Source organism: Myotis brandtii, unplaced genomic scaffold, assembly GCF_000412655.1.
Source record: "Myotis brandtii unplaced genomic scaffold, ASM41265v1 scaffold461, whole genome shotgun sequence".
NCBI classification, from domain to species: domain Eukaryota; kingdom Metazoa; phylum Chordata; class Mammalia; order Chiroptera; family Vespertilionidae; genus Myotis; species Myotis brandtii.
The window spans coordinates 1,679,003-1,700,346 of record NW_005367626.1 but is presented as its reverse complement, the minus strand read 5'-3'; the positions used below and the strand labels follow the sequence as shown (position 1 = coordinate 1,700,346).

At 53.9% G+C, this 21,344-nt stretch overlaps 1 protein-coding gene across 1 annotated transcript in view; it reads right to left on the bottom strand.

The window, feature by feature from the left end:
* LOC102246045 (rho GTPase-activating protein 44) overlaps positions 1 to 21,344 on the bottom strand; it is a 99,323-nt gene that overhangs the window by 5,686 nt on the left and 72,293 nt on the right. The window contains exons 14-19 of the mRNA XM_014547009.1: positions 20,919 to 21,010; positions 19,128 to 19,308; positions 8,677 to 8,694; positions 7,787 to 8,011; positions 2,846 to 2,991; positions 10 to 277 (exon numbers count right to left, since the gene is read on the bottom strand). Of these exons, the coding sequence (XP_014402495.1) occupies positions 10 to 277; positions 2,846 to 2,991; positions 7,787 to 8,011; positions 8,677 to 8,694; positions 19,128 to 19,308; positions 20,919 to 21,010 (930 nt within the window). The remainder of the gene's footprint in view (positions 1 to 9; positions 278 to 2,845; positions 2,992 to 7,786; positions 8,012 to 8,676; positions 8,695 to 19,127; positions 19,309 to 20,918; positions 21,011 to 21,344) is intronic.

Below are 21,344 nucleotides of genomic sequence, written 5' to 3'. Positions count from 1 at the left end.
GGCAGCGTGGGTCTCTGCCGGGGCTTCGGGGTGGGCCGCGATTTGGTTAAAGTGCTGGCGAAGCTGGAAGGAGAGGCCAGAGGGGGCACTGCCGCCGGGGAGAGCTGGCCCGAGGCCAAGGGGTACCCTTGCGGGTAACTGAGTCCGTAGGGTGACGGGGTGCTCGGGGGCGTAGGTGACAGGCTGAGTGGGGACGGCTGGCCGGTGGGCAGCTCCGACATAGCGCCTGGCTGGCTGAAGGGGACCTTGGGCGGAATCGGTGCCAGCTTCTTGGAAACTGGAAGAGAAAACACAACAGCAACACACAAGGTTGTTCCATGACGCCCGGGGTCCATGCGGCCGTTGGCACACCCTTCACCCCCTCCTACCCTCGCCACCCCAGCCCTTGGCACCCTGAGAGCAGGCAACACAATTTTTAAAAATTCACCTAGACTTGCAAGTTTTCACGTTCTCCCTAATTTCTGTTCACTAATTTCTCCTCTTCTCTGGATTCCTGCCCTCTCTCCCTCCCCTCCCCTCCCTCCCCTATCTCTCTCTCTCTCTCTCTCTCACACACACACACACACACACACACACACACACAGCAGGCTGCAGACACATTTCCCCCCCAACAGGCCATGGCTGGCTTCCCAGCGCCAGTCACCATTGGGGTGACAAAGGGATCGGTGGCCCAAGGAAGAGTGAGCCAGTGCCATGGCCCAGACGACAATCAGAGTTCAACATGTGACGGTGGGCCCAGGACGGGCGACTGTCAGCATCGGAAGCTGACCTTTGGCCTCAGTGACCAATAGCCTGTAGGTGGGCCACAGAGACCCGGCGCCCGGTGCTGCCCTTCCGCCCGCCCTGCCCTCCACCTGTGCACAGGGCACAGCGTGCCCCGACCTCCTCTGCAGGCCTCCATGTCCCTGTGTATTGACTTAGTCCTGCTGGAGGATGACAACTACATTTCACTTCGAACTGGAAATGCCCGGGAGGATGAGAAGTGGGAACATCCAGGGCAACCTGTCAGCCCAGTGGGGCTGCCTGTGGTGCCACTAATTCCAGAAGAGATTGTCCTTTAGCCCCAAGGAGGCCTCAGGGACCTCCCCTTCCATGGAACAAAACCTATGCTGATTGCACCTCACACATGGCCCTGGCTCCTTCCGTGTGCAGCGTGGAAAAGGCAAGCACATGTTCTCCAGGGTCAATCAATGAGGCCCAAATGCCTCCGTCTTCCCACTGTGCCCCGGGGCACGCCCGTAAATCTCTCCACAGCACGGCAGGGATGCAATGAGACCGTGTGCAGGAAGCCCCGTATAATCCTGACTTAATAAACCACCCGCAGCTCTGCCGGCCCGGGCGGGACTTGCTCCCCGGGTGAGGAGCAGGTGGGGACCAGGGACCATGCTTGAACCTGTCTTCTCCCAAAGGAGCCAAGGGGAGCAGTGACAGCACCAAGACGCCTGTGTGACATCGCCACTCCGGGAAGTTACAGGACAAGGCCGTGATACCAAAAGACGGAGGCGTTAAAACCGCCAAGTGTGCCGGTGGTGGAGGAGGCGGAGAAAGCTGCATATTTCAGTGATGACTGAGCTACCAAACGCCCTTGGGAAGGGACCTGAGTCCCCCAGAGGCCCTGTTGCTGTGAGGAGGGAAGTCCAGCATGCCGCTGGCATGAGCCCTGACTCCTGTGGACAAAGCGATGGCTTAGCCATCACCCCAGTGTAGGGCTGGGGAGGGTTAGGCCTTGCACACAAACCGCCAAAGAACTGTTTCTAGACCACAGGGAACCCTATGGGTGCCGGAGGAACCCTGGATGCTGAAACCCCAGCCCACCGCTGCGGCCCAGCGCCTGTGTGTGGAAGGGCCCGTGTGAGCAGTGCCCGCGCTGCCACCTGCGGTACCGCTCCACGCTCACCTTCCTGAGAGCTGCGCCTGCTACGGTTACACCCCTACTGTGCGCCTGCTACGGTTACACCCTCTGAGCTTGGCACACAGTAGGGCCCAACAACTATTTGTGGAGTGCATGAGGCATGATGGGAAGGGACAGAAGGAAGGCTGCTGAGGGCAGACTAGGGTTATGGGTGCCCCTGTGGCCTGGCACCGGGCAGGCGGAAAGCCACCGGCCCTGAAGGTGTGCGATGACAAGGTGACCAGCCCTGGAGCTGCAGCCCCACCGAGGCGCTGGAGAGGCTGGAACGAGGACAAAGCCAACACGAGGCTCCTTTAAACAATGTGAAGCCTGCAAAGCGACGGCATAGATGAAAGCGAACAGAAAGGCTGGGTACGCTCCCCTCCCTGAGGCCCCCGTTGGTGAACCGTCACCAGGAGCAGGTCGTCAGCTTGGGGGTCATTTCAGAGGGAATAATGGCCTTTACAGTGCGTTTCATGGCAGATTCTGGGGTGGGCGGCGCGGCTTAGCAGGAATTCCCGGAGCTCTAAGACATAAATATGAAGGGCAGGACTCCGGGACAAGCCACCAGTCCCCCTCTTTGTCACATCCCACAAACAACCCAGGGGCAGGCAGCTGGGTGAGGCCCGGTGGGGGGCAGGAGGCCCCGTACAACAGATGGCTGCGGGGGCCTGGTGGGGCCTGGAAGGCACGCATCACCCCAGGCAGAGGTCCTGGTGTACAGAAAGCCAGACCCTCCACCCGCCTGAAGAGCCCACTGCTCAAACGAGGAAACTGAGGAAAGGTGATGAAATGTCCCTCTGGGAGCTGGTCGACCTCTAACCACTAATGCACAGATGGGGACCGGTTCGCTAGGCCACAGGGTGTCTGAGCACCCAGGCTGGTGGGGAAGTGAGTTTCCAGGCAGCGGGCAGCCATCCCAGGCAACATGCAGGTGCAGGTGGCGGGACGTACCTTTCCGGAGAGTGTGGGGGCTCTGGTCGGCCGGCGGCGGGCCGGGGCTGGTGCCTGCTGGCGTCCCGGCACAGGGTGCCCCCTGGCTAGAACCCGGACTTCCCTTCTGCCCAGATCCTGGAGAAAGCTCCTTGCTTCTAGAAGCGCTGAAACACAAACACACAGGACAAGAGGCCACTCAGCACCTCCCCGTGGATGCAGAACATGCCTGTCTCACCAGCGCAGTCTGCCCGGCTCTGGGCGTCTCAGGCCCTTCCTCAGCCTCCCAGACGACCCTGGTGGTGCTGGCCCTCCTGGGGCTCTGATGGCTGGGCCCTACTTCCTCCTCTGCCTGGGACTGGCTGCCAGCTCCCTCACCACCAGAGACTATGAGCGACGGGCAGCAGGCCCCGAGCACCTCCCCCTCTGTCCTGTGAGCCACACTGGGACCTGGACATTTGGGAACTGGGACACCGAAGTGCTCTTGTCCCCTGAATCCACAGCACAGCAGAGCCCGTGTGCCGAGTGAGATCTGATGACTGCGTGGCCATGGCTCCCCACTCTCCAGCTGCTTTCCCTGCACCCCCATAAAGCCCCCAAGCAGGGGAGGACTTTGGGGACCCATCCTTAAGCTCAGGAGATCCCAGCAATGGTAGGGTTGGAATAGAAGCTGGCTGTGCTCCCAAATGTGGGCAGTTCAGTCCCAGCCCCCCATGCTTGGAGGGGACCAGGGCCGATGGCACCGAGGGCCTCTGGAGCCCCTTCAATTGATCAAGGGACACCCTGAACCTCCAGGTCCCAAGGAGGGTCCACCCTTCACTGCTGGCTCTTCCTCAGGCTGCCTCCTAAGGATAAAGTGCACCCTACTCATAGTCCACCCCCAGACCAGGGCCAGCTAATCAATACTGACTCCTCCCTCCCTACCATCCCCCAACATGCCATCCATGACAGACATTACCAATCGATCTCCATTCTTATGTGTTTTTTTCTTTCTTGCTTTTTTTGTTAATCCTCACCCAAAGGTATTTTTTCCATTGACTTTTAGAGAGAGTGGAAGGGAAACATCGATGTGAGAGAGAGAGACATCAATTGGTCGCCTCCCTCCCACACCTGCACAGACCGGGGCCAGGGATCGAGCCTGCAACTGAGGTACATGCCCTTGACCGGGACTGAAACCAGGACCCTTCAGTCCTAGGGCCGATGCTCTAACCCCTGAACCAAACCGGCCAGGGTTCTCCCGTGTTTTCAGCAGAATGCTGCAGGCAGCCCCTAGAGAACCAGGAGGTGACCTGGAGTTAGGAGCTAACTTCATCCTAGTGAGAACCCACCTGGACTCTGATGTCCTCACACAGGACACAGGAAGTATGGAAACCTAAATCCTGCGCAATGGTTATTTCTTCTCCACAAGTAGCGACAGCCATTTCTTCCTAAATTTGTTAGAAACTCTAAATGACAGAGCCGGGAATATACAGCTCATCCCACCGGGTTTTGGTGAAAAGGCTGGGAGGGCCCTGGAGCAGGTCTTCCCCACGGGGGTGGGGGAGCGAAGGGAAGGCCACAGGCGGTAGTAGGTGGCCCCTGTTAAGGATGAGTGTCACCCCACAGCTGGTGATCTGTAGAGAGCGCCTGGGAAGGCACATGGGCATTTCTTTAATTATTGTCAGCTGAATCCAGTGGCGTTGGCAGAGCCACGTCCTGGAAACATGCCTTGCCAGAGGCAGGAGTGTTGTCAGCTTGACCTTCAGCCCAGGCACCAGGGGGTGGGTTTTGTTATCTAAATCCAGCCAAGCACCAGGAAATGAATATGACCCGGGCCCACCCAAGAATGCACATAATCTCCTTTGTCTTGACCTTTAGTAAAACTCCCTGGTTTTTGCTGTATTAAATGAATGCACTGTATTGGCTCTGAGTCCCTGTCTCTTCATCAGAGGACAGTGGTCCCACCCAGCCCCAGCTTTTTCCTTCCATCTCTGTGTCTGTCTTTCTTTCATTTTCTCAATTCCCAGCAGCCCCTATTCAGGAACCGAACTGCTCTCTAGCTGCACTGGATGCAGAAAAGAGAGAAATATTTACAGTGATCTGCAAGGGGAAGACCGTCTCACCAGAGGGCCAGACGGCACTAGCTCCTTTCTCTATTCTGTGGATGAACAATAGAAGCAACCACAGCCTGAAACCCTCAACTTACTCTTTTTAAAAAAATTTTAAAAATATATATTTTTTATTGATTTCAGAGAGAAAGGGAGATGGAGAGAGAGATAGAAACATTAGTGACGAGAGAGAGTGATTGATCAGCTGCCTCCTGCACACCCCACACTGGGGATCGAGCCCAAAACCCAGGCATGTGCCCTGACCTAGAACCCTGACCTCCTGGTTCATAGGTTGACGCTGATCGAGCCCAAAACCCAGGCATGTGCCCTGACCGAGACTAGAACCCTGACCTCCTGGTTCATAGGTTGACGCCAGCCACTGAGCCATGCCAGCCAGGCTTGCCTTATTCTTTATTCTTCAGGCCTGAGGTGACCAGGCAATGATCACCTTAATGCCAATGATCTCTCCACCCTTCCGCCCATCTCTGCCTCCATCAAGAGGAAGGTAAAGTAAAACAATAAACAACAAAACACCCAACAAGCAAACAAAATAATTGCTTCTTGTCAGGTAACAGGCTCTTCTTTTCTCTCTAGATAGACAAGAATCTGGGGACCAGGGAGCTCCCCTGCTCCTTCCTCCCACCTGCACCGCGCCCCCTCCCGCAGAACCAAGCGTTTACCTACGCTGCTGCCAGACACTCTCTCTGCAGCACAGGTGCAGCTGGCCCAGGGGAGAGGTGGGGGTGAGCGGTTAGCAGGCGCGCTGGAGGGAGGCACAGGTACAGCCGGCTGGAGGGCAGGTTGGTTTGGGGACGCATCGCTCAGTGAGCTGGGATGCGAAGGGCAGGGAACAGTTTGGGGTTAGAGTTAATGCCAAGCAGAGGAACAGGTGCAGAGGCTGAGCCTGCCTGGAGGGCAGAGGGGAGGAGGGACAGACCTGGCGGGAAGGGGAGGGTTGGAAGCAGCCACAGGGAGGGAGGGCCTGCCATCCTCAGGGGAGGGAGCCCTGACAGCAATCAGCAACTGCAGGAAACATCATCTGGCTGCAAATGTCCAGGGAACGGGACAAAGAAACAGAAAAGCAATGGAACACGGGTTCCCACTGGGAGGAATCCACGCAGGGAGAGCGAGAGAGTGGATGAGACAGTGTGGACACTGGCACCCAAAGGGAAGCCACAGGACTGGTCACACGGGAAAGGGGACGAGCAGCAGGGACTGACCCTGCGAATACTCTGAACCAGTGGGCGCTGTTCCCTGCCCTTGAGTGACCGCACAAGGCCACCCATCCACAACATTCGGGAACACCTCAGAGCCGGGGGAATCTATCTTTGAGGGGCATTTTCTAGAAATATCATTTAATGCCAAATGCTGTTGGCACCAAACAGAGATGGGAAATCAGGGTGGGGCCAGTGAGTGTCTGCAAAGGGAGCCTCTGCAGCAAGTCTCCTATTGGTCCACTTCCTCTCGGCAGCCTCTAGGGCCCACCGCACTCCCTCTGCTTCCCCACTGAGCTCGCTCCCAGCCCATCCCTCCAGGGACCTGAGGATAGTGAGCACCCAGCCAGGGTTGCCTGTCCTCTGAGTTGGAGCCATCAGCAACAACCCAACACCAGCATCAGTTCCCCTCTCCAACTCCGTGACTGTCCTCTATCCCTTCATCAATTTCCCGTTTCACAGGAAAATACCTTCTATTCATTAAAGGGAAAAAACAAAGTCTGCAATCCTTCATTTGAGGTGTGTATGCATGTGTGTGTGTCTGTGTGCATGTGTGTGCACGAATGTGTGGGCATGTGTGCACACACGTGCTTGTATATGCATGCATACATGTGTGTATGCACACATGTGTGGACATGTGCACATGTGCACATGCATGTGCTTGTGTGCACACAGGCATGTGCATGCATACATGTGTGTGTGTGCGTGTGTGGGGGTGCATGCGCACCTGAGGAAAGACTGGGCTAAAAGGTTCACTTCTCAGTCTCCAGCCTTTCCCAGCAGTGGCCGTGAGGGAAAGCTGACTGCACAGGGGCCTCTGATTTCACGTAGCTTTCCTAGGTCTCTGGATTGCTGTTTGAGAACAGGTAGAAACAAAAGACAAAGTAGTTGGCTGTGCAGATCCCACTTCTAGAAACCCCTCTGACCACACCCCTTCCAAGGAAGGGCCAGGCACAGCCACCTCCTGCTGAGACCCCAGCAAGACCGTGAGCCTTAACCATTTGTGATATTTGCTCGCTGGAAGGCAGGCGCCTTCAAGGGACAGATGGCATCTTTCCTCTGGATGGACATGGTCTTGCAAATGTTCACTCAACTAGTGATACAATGATCTGGTTCTCTTTTTTCTTCCCCCAGGAGAATGGAAAACAGCCATGCAGCCTCCTGCAGAGGTCCCCAGGCCGGCGTGACCCCATGACCTCCTGCAGAGGTCCCCAGGCCAGCATGACCCATGACCTCCTGCAGAGGTCCCCAGGCCAGCGTGACCCATGACCTCCTGCAGAGGTCACCAGGCCAGCGTGACCCCATGACCTCCTGCAGGTCCCCAGGCCAGTGTGACCATATGAACTCCATTCTTCCCTGATTGGCACCCACTTTAGCAGTAAAAATGGCCCCTCCAAATGTAAAGGTGGAGGAGAGGAAACAGGAAATGGAGAGCTGGGCACTGAGCTTCCTCTCACCCCTTTGCAAGCTGCCACCTGACACATTTGCTGTTGGCTTGGGAGGCACTTCTTGGAAAGCCTGGCCTTCATCTGATAACCAAGGGAGCTTGAGTGGCTTACTGGGCGCCAGCGCGATGTAGGAAGCCAGCAGGAATGCTTAGAAATGGGGGTGAGGACGTCCACGAGGCCGGAGGTGGGTGCAGTGAACATGCCCGCGCTTACCTGGTCCGCTCGGCCCCAGGCTGGAGGCCCAGGCCGGATGGAGAAAGCGAGGGCACCACGGGGTCCTCTGGGGGCTGCTCCAGAAGGGGCGAGGGCAGAGGCGCTGCCAGCTCCTCGGGAGGGGCGGGGGGCTGCGTGGAGGGCGGGGCGCATGACCCTTTCCGGCCTGCCGACGATGAGCCTCTTCGCGCCACCCAGGACGTGTCCATCACCCTCACGCCCATGCTGGTGAGGGACACAAAGACACGTGCTTACCCGTGCGTGACAGACGGCACCCCTCCCCCACGAAGCGGACACATTCAAGCAGGTGGGTGTTAGAACAGCAGCGCAGCCTTAGCACCCTCCTGGGCCCAGGGGAGCGAGGAGACAGGCAGGGCTCCCCTGATGGCCAGGCCACTCCTGGAGCCCCCCGCCCGCCGGCCGGCCTCGCCCCAGCTGGCAGCTGCGCTTCACCCTCTGCCAAAGCAGCTGTTGTCAGTGCGAATGCGGCCTCTCTGGGGGCATTCGCTCCTCCCAGGTGGGAGACGCAGGGGAGCAGGACAGGGACAAGGGCAGCATGAGACCAGAACCAGGCACCGGCCTCAGGAGACATCTAAACAGCCATCCTTTCTGTCACTTGCCGTCCAGAGCACAGAGTCAGCAGGACCCGGTGCTGGCCGGGCACCAGCCAAGCTGTGCGTCCGCAGGCCACGCCCGCCTGCCTACCCTGCAGGACGGGCTGATGGTGCCGGTGGCCTCCCTCGGCTCAGGTCCCACTTCAACGATGGGAACAGTCACCTCAAGTCCGTCGGCCAAGCAACCACACACACATCCCCTCGCAGAGCTCGCCGAGGCGCAGCGCGCTCGGCGTTCAGACTGAACATGGCCTGCAGCTACCCAGGATACTGTACCTTTGGATTTTCCTAAGGCTGCAGGGACAGAAACATACAGATATTAGTGTCAACAACTGCCCTTCCTTGGGACACACAGGTCGTCTCTCGTCAGGGTCTCAGCTTTCACTGTGTCAGGAACTTGTTTCCGTTTCCTTGGTCTCCTAGCTAAAGTGACTCTTCTACTTGATGGGTGAAAAGTTCTCTGCTTCCCGGCGGCTCACAGGCGAACAGAGAGAGGGGCTGGAGTTGATGCTGGCGCACAGGGGCATGTGGGCAGGAAACGCATCACAGGGAGAGAGCAAGTTGCTGGAAGGGTAGGAGCCTCTGCTGTGTCTAAGGTCACGATTAGAAGGCGGTTCATTCCCTTTCCTCTGGTCGAGGAGTAACGGGAACTACAGTGCACGGTCCAGGCCTGCAGGACCAAGGCAAGGGCTAATGTTTCCAGTACTAAGGGCGGACAGACTCACTCAGGGAGGAAGTATGTGCTCCCAGCCCCGTGTCTCTGCAGGAGTCTGCGCAGTGGGCGTGAGGGCTGTGCGTCCTTCCTCTCACCTCTCCTCCCACGCTGGGATGGGAGAGCTGCCTGACACCCCTTCTGCAGCATCCCCAGGGACCTCTCCATGTCTAGGGTCCCTGTTAATAAACCTCATCTCCCTTCGATGAGGCACCTGGCGGGGGGTCATTCTCTTTCCAGGACTCACTAGCTTTCAAGCCATCTTGGTCCAAGGACCTGCCACCAATACATAAGCACCTTCCACAGGGGATCCTGAATCACTCCTGGAGGCCCCCCCAAATCCCGGGCAGGACCAGGTACAACCCTCATATTTAGAGTAAGCAGCAAGGGAACATCAAATCATGCTCTGTGGCTTCAGAATTTCCCAGGATGCAGAGCAAGAAGCTTAACTCTCCACTGGGGGAGGGAGCTGATACCACTCAGCCGCATGGGCGGAGATGGCAGGCATGCAAGCTGTCTCCCACGGTCAAGGATGGTAGGTCTCACCCTGTTTTCTCTTCCTTAGGATTCTCTTTCCCCTAGAAAGACCTTTCCCACGGGTGGGGGGTGGGGGAAAGGCCGGAGAGGGCTGATGGGCACGCCTTCTACTCCCAATGGCACCTTCCAACCTCAGCAGCCTCAGGTGCCAGGCTGCCTGATCTCCTGGTTTACCAGGAGGAGTCGGCTAGGGCACAGGGTATGGGCAGGGTGAGACCTGCCAGGTGTCAGTGGCAAAATGCCAGTCACCAAGAAATAATGCCTGAACGTGAACTTCTGCTTCTACAGGGGGGCTGCCTGCCTTGCTGCAGGAACCCCCCTCCACCTGCAGTGGGGGGGGGGGGGGGGGGGAGACACCACCTGCTCCAGGGAGCATGCGTCAGATGTCACTGACACTTTCACAGGTAAAGACGAGGAGTCCAGGCAAGGGGCCAAGGAGCAGGGGACACAGAGCTCTTGGCTGCTCATCTATGGGGCCATGGGGCCAGCAGGTACAAACCCTCGCCGTGGCAAGGCAGTCCCAGGTAACTCCTCGCAAGCTGCAAGGACCTTACATTTGCATGGAACTTATCATCAGACACACTTGGTATGTTTCATGAGACCATACCCTGGAATAGGTTCTGAAAAACCCATGCCTCAGGACGCAGCTAAGCCATTCACTGAGTCAGTAAAGCTCTCTCCTCATCTACACAGTGAGGCCAGCACCTCCCGCCCCACCTCCAGCCTTCAGGAAGGAATTTCACCAGGGTGAGTGCTCAGATATATTTAGCATGGCCTCAGCCATCACTGGGAGAGGCCGCCGCGGGGTCCTGCAGGGGTTGGTGGTGTGAGCTGGGAAATGGCTGTGCCCAATAGGCGGTCTGTCCAGCGACACAGAAGGAATGCCATGGGGCTGACAGCTGGAGATGCAGAGAGTCATGTGGCATCTTGATGGAGGGGAGAGCAAGGCCTGGGAGCAGGAGAGTGTGGAGCTGGGGTAGCAGCTCCAAAATGGGGTGACCCCTCTCCCAGTCCTGCTCACCTTGATTCTTCTAGGGGCAGCAGTCCCGTGGGCAAGAGCACGCCTTTGAAAGGAGGGACTTGGTGTGTAATCCCACATTCCTCATCACTAACTGTGCGGTATGGACGCGCTCCTTGCCCTCCGGTTCCCTCTGAGTGCCCTCTGGTGCCCTCTGTCAGACGGAGCAATACCATCCCCCTTTCTCTTCGGGTTGTTGTAAAGAGCAAATAGGAGAGTGTGCACAAGTTACGGAGCATCTAGTAAGAAACCAGTACGTGGTGACTTTGACAATGATGATGCTCTGTTCTTGTAGGTGCCAAGTACAAATGATTTATAAGCCCCCACTGCCCCCGATAAATAAATAGAGGGAATCCAAGTCTAAAACAGGCAGATCAAAGGGGGAGATAAAGGTATTGTGTCAGCGAATCAGGCTCAGCGTGAGGTAGATATGTTGGGAAGACCCATCAGATTCTTCCCTTCCTAACACTGGCCCTGAACATGAAAAGATTTGGGGTGGCTTCTCTGGTATAAATAAAGGACCCAAAAAACATGGTAGAGGTACGAATCCCTTTTCCCTACGCTCCTTCGTGTTCATGGAATCTACGTGTTAGAGGGGCCGCTGTGGGCCTCAGAGGGGCTGCTGGAAACCTCCTTGGATGAAGCTTGGCTTAAGGAGCAGAGAAATAGGGGGGATCCTCACCCCCTCCCCCCAAGCATCACTGCCCAGCCAGGGCACAGGGCAGGAAAGAAGGAGAGCATAGGGGTCACCGTGGCTGAAAGTTTCTTTGGGAAACAAACTGGTGCTGAGACTCAGCGGAATGGCTCCGACCCTCTCACCTACGGGTCTTCCGGGTCCCAGAGCCTCCCATACCCTCCCCCTGTCCTCGGCCAGTCCATTGTGGCTTTAGTACACTTTGTGCTCAAAGAATTAGCTCAGTGCTCGTGGGAAGGTGGAGACAGATAAAAAACATTCCCGGTGTTTTAGTGAGATGTCCAAGCACAGGGCTGGTTACTATCTTAAAAATGTGATGTAATAAAAAAACCTAGTGTGTGTGCTAGAAACAGCAATATTCACATATACCAGGCATATTTAAACACTTCATGAGTAAGACTGTATTTCACGCTCAGTTCTGAGGCTGGTGCTTACTATTATTTCCCAGGATTCCGAGGTTAACTTCCCAGGTCACATGGCCAGAATCTGAACCCAGAGAGCCTGGCCCCACAGCTCATACTCCACATCTGCAAAGGGCTGTTCCCCGGAGGGTTACGCTTCTGACATGAGGTGGGTGCGGAAACAAAGTAGAGGTTAGACTTAGCAACGTCTCCTGCTGAAGGAAATGGTGGCCTTCTTGTTTTACTGTCTGTAATCGGCAAGCCACACGGGAGAAACATAAGATCCAGACTTTAGAAATGAAGACAGACAAAGGCCTGCCCCAGCAAAGCAAAACAAAACAAAATACAAAACAAAATCTGGAAGTTGGAAGACCCTGCTCTAAGAACAGGTGTCTACCAAAAGAATCCATTTACCACCGAGCAGACGTTTGCTCTGGATCAATCTAAGTAGTAGGTTGTCAAGGGTAGCAGTTGTTTTTCCCCCTGTGTAGGACAGACATCTGCAGTGCTATTTTTTGAATCCTGGTTAGGAACATTCTCAGCTAGAGGTGTCAGTCAATATATGGCTTTGAAGTATGCAAGTCTATAGAATGTTTTGATTTTGTTCTAGAGATCAGTTACATTTGGCAAAAGCCAGGAGAAAGGAGACAAGAAATGGGTTAGCCATCAGATGCAGACTCTAGGGAATGTGGGCAGCTCCCCAAATATCCACCAAAGACTTGGAAGTTCAGGGAATGTTTAAGATGAATTTGGAGGCCCCGTAGCAGTGGCAGGGGCCTGGGTAATCAAGATGAGTGACAGGGGTCCTAACCATCTGAGGACTTAGTCTACACGACATTCACCCAGGGAGACCAGAATCAGGTAACTTCTAGTTCCTCTAGGGGTAATTCCTCTCCTAAGTGCATCATAAGGAAGTTCCTTTACCTCCCTCCCTAGTACAAATAAAGGCTTGAGTCAGTCTGACAACATTTCCTAGACCTGGTCTCAGCATCTACAATGTACCAATCCTGGACATTTGGAAGCTGAGGTGGGGCCTGGAACAAGAATATACCTTTCAAGGGTCCATGTGACCAACCCAAACCCAAAATGTGTGCCTCATTTCCCACTGGCACCTGGGATGACTTTCTAGATTGTCCCCTCAGGAGTTCAAAAGGAGACCGATCGCTCACTATGATGTGCACTGACCACCAGGGGGCGGCACGGAACAAAGGAAGGCCCAGGCCGGCAGCTGGCAGCTGGGGTAGGGAGGCCCCGGCCGGCAGCCAGAAGGTCCCAATTGGCCCTGATGGCCGGCCAGGCCTAGGGACCCTACCTGTGCACGAATTTCGTGCACCGGGCCTCTAGTAATCTAAATAAAATGATTGCACCACCATTCATGGCATATTGTCCATCCTCCCACCACTGGGTCTACAGAGTATCATAACATCCACTATTACAAAAATAAGTGCCTCAGATTACTAGTTCTGATTGTTTTGTGACAACAGGCTTTATGATCAACACATTCGGAACATGATGCATGCCACAGCCCCCTTATGAAGACTTGTGGCATGTAACAGGGGATGTTCACAAACCCCCTAGGTCTCACTGCCCAACTCAGTCATCAGGGCTGGAAAAACAGGAAAGAATAAGCAGTATCTTTGAAAAAGAAACTGTGGCAGGGTGCAGAAGACTCACCCAAGAATGGCCACCACCCTTCCCACCTCCAGAAGGTCTTCCATGTCCCAGGGCGCCTCCTGAAACTTCTACCAACCTTGCCAGTGCATTTTGGCTTTAGTATATTTTGTGCTTGCAGAATTAGCCCAACTGGTCATGGGAAAGAGGAGACAAAGTCTCTAAGAAGTCATACATTTCAGAAAATGGTTTCCATGTGTTGAACCATGTGCTTCAGGAACTCATTAGACTCCAGTTTCCAACTTCCCCACCAACTCAATAAAACCAACAGTAGAATTAGGATTCCATAGAGCCCCATTCCGATTACTCCCAAACCTTCTCAATTAAACAAGCCTATTTCAAATTAATGATCATCTACACTTTGTTCTAAAGTGGGGACAAGACCCTCTACAGAGAAGCTCTCTAGACAGGCCGAGGCCGAGTCACACTCCAGCTCTAAGGGGGCTGCTAGCTCTGGTGTCAATGTCCTCATGGGTTTTGGGGTTGTCATCAGCGGGCTCTGGCGAGGACCTCTGAGGACCAGTCCACTGTGGAGCAAGCGAGACGGCTGCAGGCCCATCAGGTTCCAAGACTGGGAAGAGGAGCACGTTGGTCTTCTGAGTATAAGGAGCCCAGGTCATGGAGTCTCAGAACAGACTGCCACCCATTGGGATCCAAGGGTCTGTGGGCAGCTTCACAGATGCTGTCAGCCTTGCCACTGGTGGGTATAGGGATACCAGAGGCTGGAAGAAAGCACGGGCAGTGGGCCAGGTGTGTCAGCTGGCAGACAGGTGTAGAGAACATGGGCCAGGTGTGTCAGCTGGTAGGCAGGTGTAGAGAACATGGGCCAGAGGTGTGTCAGCTGGCAGGCAGGTGTAGAGAACATGGGCCAGAGGTGTGTCAGCTGGCAGGCAGGTCTAGGGAACATGGGCCAGAGCCAGGAGCGGCAAATAGGCAGCAGGGAAAACAGGCGACTAGGAAACGGTCATGTGAGGTAGGGAATGGGCAGTGGTGGTATGGCCAGGTTTGTCTGAAGTCTGAGGCTGCCAAGGGGCAGGGAGTGGAGGCAGAGGGGAGGAGAGTGTAACCATCAGGAGGGTAGAGATAGATGCTAGCGAGGAAGCTTCGTTGCTGGTATCTTTTCTATTGTTGCCTTGGGCTTCTCCACAGGCCCTTCAAGAATCCCTTCGGAGTTTGCCCAGGTGCTGCTAGGGATGCAGCCATGAAGGCAGCTGACAACCCTTAGGGCCTGAGTCCACCCTGACCAGCGGGCAGGAGCACGGACCCTTGGCTACTCTTTCAGAGGCAGTGGGTCCAGCATAAAAAATAGTTCATATAATCTCAGATAACACGCCTGCCATTGTCAGCAAAATAGAAGGGGTTTGCAAGTTCACCGTCAGTTATTATTTGGGATGAATGATCCAAGAAACAAATGTCACTATTCTATAAAACAAACAAAAAAGATAACAAAAACAAGGCATTAAAATACATGACAACCTGCACCCTAAAACTCCTCCGTGGGAGCTGAGGAATGTGCAGAGAGCGCTGGTGTGACCTGTTAAAATTGGGTCACTCAATGGCTAAAGTAGGAAAGGTCTGAAAAATTTTAAAAGCTGGTATCACTGCAAAATTCTTTATCCAGAATGGCAACATTTTTCTGTGAGTCAGTGGTCTCAACCTAGGTGCACACTAGCATTACATGGGGGCACTTTAACAAATACCAATGCCTCAAGCCTAGCCCGGGCCAACTAATCAGACTGAGGAAAGGGGGCGGGGGAAGCAGGCATCGTATTCTTTTTCTAAGCTTGTTCTATCTTTTGTTGCATAACACACTACCCTCAAAACCTGGTTGCTTATTTATCTGGGTCACAACTCCACAGTTCTGGCAAGTCAGACAGGGACAGCTTGTGGACGCCACACAGAACTAGCTGAGGGTGCTCGAGTTGGCCTAAGACTAAGATGACTCAGGCTCGAAGCTGGTGAGTTGCTGGCTGGCAGCTCGGTGCTCGGCTGGGGGGAAGGCTGGGTGGGGCTTGTTTCTCTCCCAGGGGCTGCTTGGACTCCCACATGACAACGTAGCTGGGTTCCCACAGCCCAGGCAATGTCTACAAGGCTCCGACCAGCTTCAGGAGGCCCAGAGCATCACTCCTGCTGCATTCTGTTAGTTTAGTCCAGTGATGGCGAACCTATGACACGCGTGTCAGAGGTGACACACGAACTCATTTTTTTGGTTGATTTTTCTTTGTTAAATGGCATTTAAATATATAAAATAAATATCAAAAATATAAGTCTTTGTTTTACTATGGCTGCAAATATCAAAAAATTTCTATATGTGATATGGCACCAGAGTTAAGTTAGGGTTTTTCAAAATGTTGACACGCCGAGCTCAAAAGGTTCGCCATCACTGGTTTAGTCAGTCGCTGAGGCCAGCTCAGAGGAGAAGGGGGTGCAGGTCGGCCTCAGCCCTCAGTGGGAGAAGAATCGGAACACTGGCTGCCTCTTCACCAGGAAGTTGTTGGTGTGGCTGCAGGAGAGAGATGTCTGAAGAGCTCCCTGTGGCTGCCGTCTCAAGTTCCACCAAGTGGGCAAAGGACAGAAATGTATTTTCTCACAGTTCTGGAGGCCAGGAGTCCAAAGTCAGTGTCACCAGGGAATCAAGCGTCAGCAGGGCTCGGCTCCCCCCAGCAGCTCATGGGGAGAAGTCTTTCCTGGCCCTTCCAGCTGTTGGTGGTTGTCAGCACTCGTTGGCTTGTGGCCACATCTTCCAATCTCTCTGCTCCATCTTCACATCCCTCCTCTGTGTGTAACCCCTGCTGCCCTCCTGTGATACAGGCCATGGTGCTCAGGGCCCACCCTGACAATCCAGAGCAGCCTCGCTATTTCAAGATCCTCATTTTAATCACATCTGCAAAGACTCTCTCCCCCAATAAGGTAACATTTACAAGTTCCAGGGCTGAGGGCCTGAAGTCTTTGGAGGGGCACTGCTGTGCCTCCCACATCATGAAAATGTATCTGTGAGCCCAGGACTTGCTAAAGAAAACCAGCGTCCAGCCCTGACCGGTTTGGCTCAGTGGATAGAGCGTTGGCCTGTGGACTGAAGGGTCCCAGGTTCGATTCCGGTCAAGGGCATGTACCTTGGTTGCATGCACATCCCCAGTAGGGAGTGTGCAGGAGGCAGCTGAATCAATGTGTCTCTCTCATCAATGTTTCTAACTCTCCATCCCTCTCCTTCTCCCTTTCTCTCTGTAAAAAAATCAATAAAATATATTTTTTAAAAAAACACAAAAAAAAACCCCAGCGTCCTGTGTCTGCATGAGTCGGAAAGGCGTTGGGACCAGCCAGGAGCTGGGCGTGGGGATAAACCACCTCATAGGATGTCTGGGACATAACAGTCGTCAGCCTAAAATGTTATCCAATTTTCTTCCCCAAATTGTCTTTTATTTTTATTCTAAGTAACAGTTTTATTGACATATAGTTGAATATATTCTTTTTAACCAAAAAAACCTCCATAAAGTAAACTCTGTCAGTGCTTCAAGGGGTCAGAGTAAGTTTGAAGACTTTGAAACGTGTCTCAAAGCTTTTAAAAGCTCAGAAGTGGGGAAAATGTGGAGACTTCCCTTAACATTGCTAAAATAACACAGATACTCAACTGATACAAATTCCTTTTCTCTCCCCCAAAACACGTAGTAACAACTTTAGGTTTCCATTTCTCTTACAGCTAGTTAGGAACTGCTCATTGACAAGCTGGCTGCAGCCTGAACACACGCCTGTACCTCAGACAGCTCAGGGGCGGCCCTGCAGTAAGCCCTGCGATTAACTTAGAGTGTGATTCCAGGTCTAAAAGACGTAAAATATTCCTTTTGTGTACACTAATCTATGCAGCGCATCTTCCACACCCTAAAGCACACGGCGGCACTTTCAGCTTTCGATCAGAATGTTATGTGGAACGGGCACATCATTTACAAAGTTCTTGAGCAAGAGATGAGGCATCTGCTTAAAGATCATCATTCAAGCTTCTACATCTGCCTGTGGGGCCAGCAGACCGAATGCCTGAGCTTGCCCGGGGACAATCTCTCAGCGTCATCTGGACCACTTTTCCAGGGGGACTGGGAACCGGACGAGGTGTGGCAGACAAGGCAGGTGCGCACACCTCTGATGCACAAACAGCTGGGAGCAGGTGAGTTCTCCATAACTCAGCCGGGACCAGAACCGACTCTCCTGGGCATCCCTCAGCTAGCGCTGCTGCACAAAGGAACCGAGTTTTCAAAACAAATTCCAGTGCGCTGGCTAGCACTCTGTCTCTCCTCTTCTCTGTCTCTTCCTCTCTGTCTCTCCCTGTTTCCATCTCTGCCTCTGACTCGCTCCCATTGATCAGATTCTAAGTATGCTCTTTTTTACTGATTTAAGAAATTCCCTTTTGCTCCTGTCAACTTCTAAGATTTCCAGTTTTTCGTTCCCTACTAACTATAAAAGCAGCCAACAGCAGCACAGAGCAGATAAACCCTCACTGGCCTCCCGGGTGAAATGTCTGGCGGGTCAGGTACAAGCAGATCGTGGCTTTCCTAACCCTCCTCCACCCTCACAGGACGGAGAGGAGGTCCCCAGTGCCACCGCCCACCCGGGAGAGGGGAGGGGTGACAAGTAGGACTCACAGCCTCCAGACTCCTGGGTTGCGACCTTCCCTCTGAAGTCCTGTAGGCCCACGCATTTCAAACAGAGCTTCTGCTCACCTGTGGTCTGCATGGGGCACAGTTGGGGGGGGGCGGGGGGCGGGGGGGACAGCTGCCGGCTTTCTGGTATTCCCAGTAGGTCCTTTATGCTCCCGTCTATTCTGAAGCAGCAGTTGCTAAATTTTCTTTTACAACAGTCACTTTTAACTCCTAACCATAGTTTACCCAGCAGACTGGCTTGACCAAGCACTGCACCGATTCCTTCCGGAGGACACATGAGCTGGCGCCTGCAGCTCGCTGCTCCCAGGAGGCCACACACTTTAGCCGCCGTAGCTGATGCCCACCACGAACCAGCTGTGCTGCTCATGAGCCTGCCGTGCCCACTTCACTTATGGAATCATATGAGGCAATCACATGTTACGTAAGCTGATTTAACAGGACAGTGAGGGGTCGCTCCTATGCAATTCAGTGGAATGCTTTTAGGAGCCTTGTAACAACTGCATCAGCGTAGGTGTAGGTGATGATCATAAAAGACAAGGAAAAATCTTAAAACTCTACTAGGGTTTCACACTCAGATGGCTTTAAGCGCTAGGTTTTCTCTTGGTTTAAAGAGACGGAAACGGAACATGTTAGACGGTACAGAGGCGCTGTGTAACTTGCTGCAGAGCGCAAGCGAGCAGACCTAGCATCAAAAATCAAACATTTGAGAACTGAGATTGATAAATTTCAAGTCAAAATAAAGAGTTTATATATATTTTTAATTCCCCTTAATGACCGACTTTTCTCTCTTTTTGAGGAGAACTAGTCAGTCCCTGACCACAGCTGTTGGCTCAGGGGCTGCAGCTGCCCGGCCCCTGACTCAACCTGCTCAGCACGCTCAGCGGCTCGCCCAGGCGCGGATGAAAGCGTCAAGGCTGAGGGTCAGCTTAGGCCACAGTCACCAAACGCTGCCAGTGCGCACAGCCTTCCTGTCGATCCGGGTCTCGGTTACCTCCCAGCCCTCCCTCTCCAACCCCGATGCGGAGAAAGGGACTCCAGCTCATACCCATCCTTTTTGTAAAACTCCAGCATCATGTTATCTGTGGCAACGCTGAGGGGCCGGCGGGCCTGCTCGGGCTGGCGCCGGTCGGCGGGGTCCATGTCTGGGGAGGGCATCGAGCTGTAGTTGGCGTTGTGGTTCACGTGGACCGGACTCCCGTAATTCCCCGTGATGTTGAACTCTATCTCTGTGAGGAAGAAAGAATGGGCCTGTCACGTGCTTCCATGGCAGAGAGGGGAGCAGATGGCCTCTCCCTACTTCACCCCTAGAGAATGTTGTTCCATGGTTCCATGTTAGGCCATCTATTGATATTAGTTCATCTTCATATAACTCACCTATCATGGTAATATGAGGGCATTTAATAAAGCAGTTTATATTTGTGATTAAAAACAAACTTAATGAAATGGAAACAGAGGCATACTTCCCGAAAAAGATAAAATCAACTACCGCAACCCTCATGGTGAAGAGGGTCTTAATCAGATCAGGAAAGAGCCATGCCCCCCTCACCACTGTCATCTAACACCCCTGGCGGGGTGCTGGCCTATGGCATCAGCCAAGACAATAAAATAAGGGGCAGTGTTATGATTTATAGATGAGAATGTCTTCCTGGAAAACTAAAGAGAAAAATGGTGAAGGATTAGAACTGGAGATTTCACTCAGGCCACTCAGGCTGTTGACTATAGATGGACACAGGAGTGCTCACCCCCGCTTTCCCTGTCATCATCCATGGACCACAGCGGTAACGCATGGGCTCCTCACAGCACCTGCCGTGTCCATCATGCCGTCAACTCCTTTCCTGCTTTTCTGTAGCTTCACTGCTGACCCTCACCCAGCTTTTTACGTGACTAACAGAACTCTTAAGAGCTCTCATGGTCAAAGCACATGAAACAAAATAAACACACTCAAACTTTTAAAGTGCTAGATCAGCACTAATCGATCACTGCTGACAGAGCATGGAAACATTAGCATAAAATGCCCTTAAGTTTTACTAACCATAAGATCGGATAGCCTTTTCTAAAGGGGACACTGCTTAGTGTAGCAACTGCTGTCTCTTCAGAGCCGTCAGCTGAGAGCCACAGACGCGAGGGGTCCCATGCTGAGGACGATGATGAAAACCCGCGTGGGCAGCTGCCTTCTCTTTGAACCAGGCACGGAAGAGAACCTGACCACCTTCACATGCTGAGGGACGCTCGGAGGACAGCGCCAAGAAGAACAAAGGGTGGCACCCAGGCGATCCCCTCCCTCTGGTCTCAGCCCCCCCTCACCCAGGAAGCAGAGGGTCTCTTTCCTGTCTGCACCAGCACTGCAGGATCCACAGGTTTAAGGAAACCATGGTGTGGACGCTGGACCAGAAAGTCCATGGTCATGGCTGGTACAGGCAGTGGTCACCTTCAGGCCAGAGAGTAGGAACCTGCCGTGACTCCACCCTGTACCTGAGTATGTGTATGAGAGTGTGTGTGTGTGAGTGGGTGTGTGAGAGTGTGTGTGTGTGAGTGGGTGTGTGAGTGTGTGTGTGTGTCTGTGTGTGTGCGCGCGTGCATGTGTATGTGTGCAGGGGGATTAAAAACACAGCACAACAGAACAAGTTGTGTGTGTGAGTGGGTGTGTGAGTGTGTGTGTGTGTGTGCCTGTGTGTGTGTGCGTGCGTGTGTGTGTGTGTGTGTAGGGGGATTAAAAACACAGCACAACAGAACAAGCACACACCTCTGGGCAGTGACACTTGTTCCAAAGGTTCAGAACTCACAGCGACACCTGCTCTTTCCCAGCCGCCCCTCCCCCACTGGCCGCCCCACGTACCCCCGGGGAAGAACCAGTCTGCATGCTGGATGATGGGTTCGATGATCCCAACAATCTGCAGCGAAACCGTGGTCATCATCTCCGTAATGTTCCTGCAGGCACAGAGCAGAGCGCGGGCGGTCATCCTCCGAGGCCCGGCCCCCCAGCGTGAGGGCCCTGGCCCAGGAGCCTGCAGACCTCAGTCTGAGAGGAGCTTACTCTTGGGAAGAAGAGGTTCACCTTTCTGGTGACCCCTTTCCCCTGCACAAGATGGAGACAGCCACGGAAGTCCTCCGTACAGGAGACGTGTGAGGACACGCGTAAGGAAATGAGTAAGTAAGCTGCACACATCAGCAGGTGGGGGGCCCCTTTCAATGTGAGGTGTGAGCCCCATAACTGCCAGTCTCCTCTCCCAGCTCCGTGCTCTTCTCCGAGATCCCTCGGTCT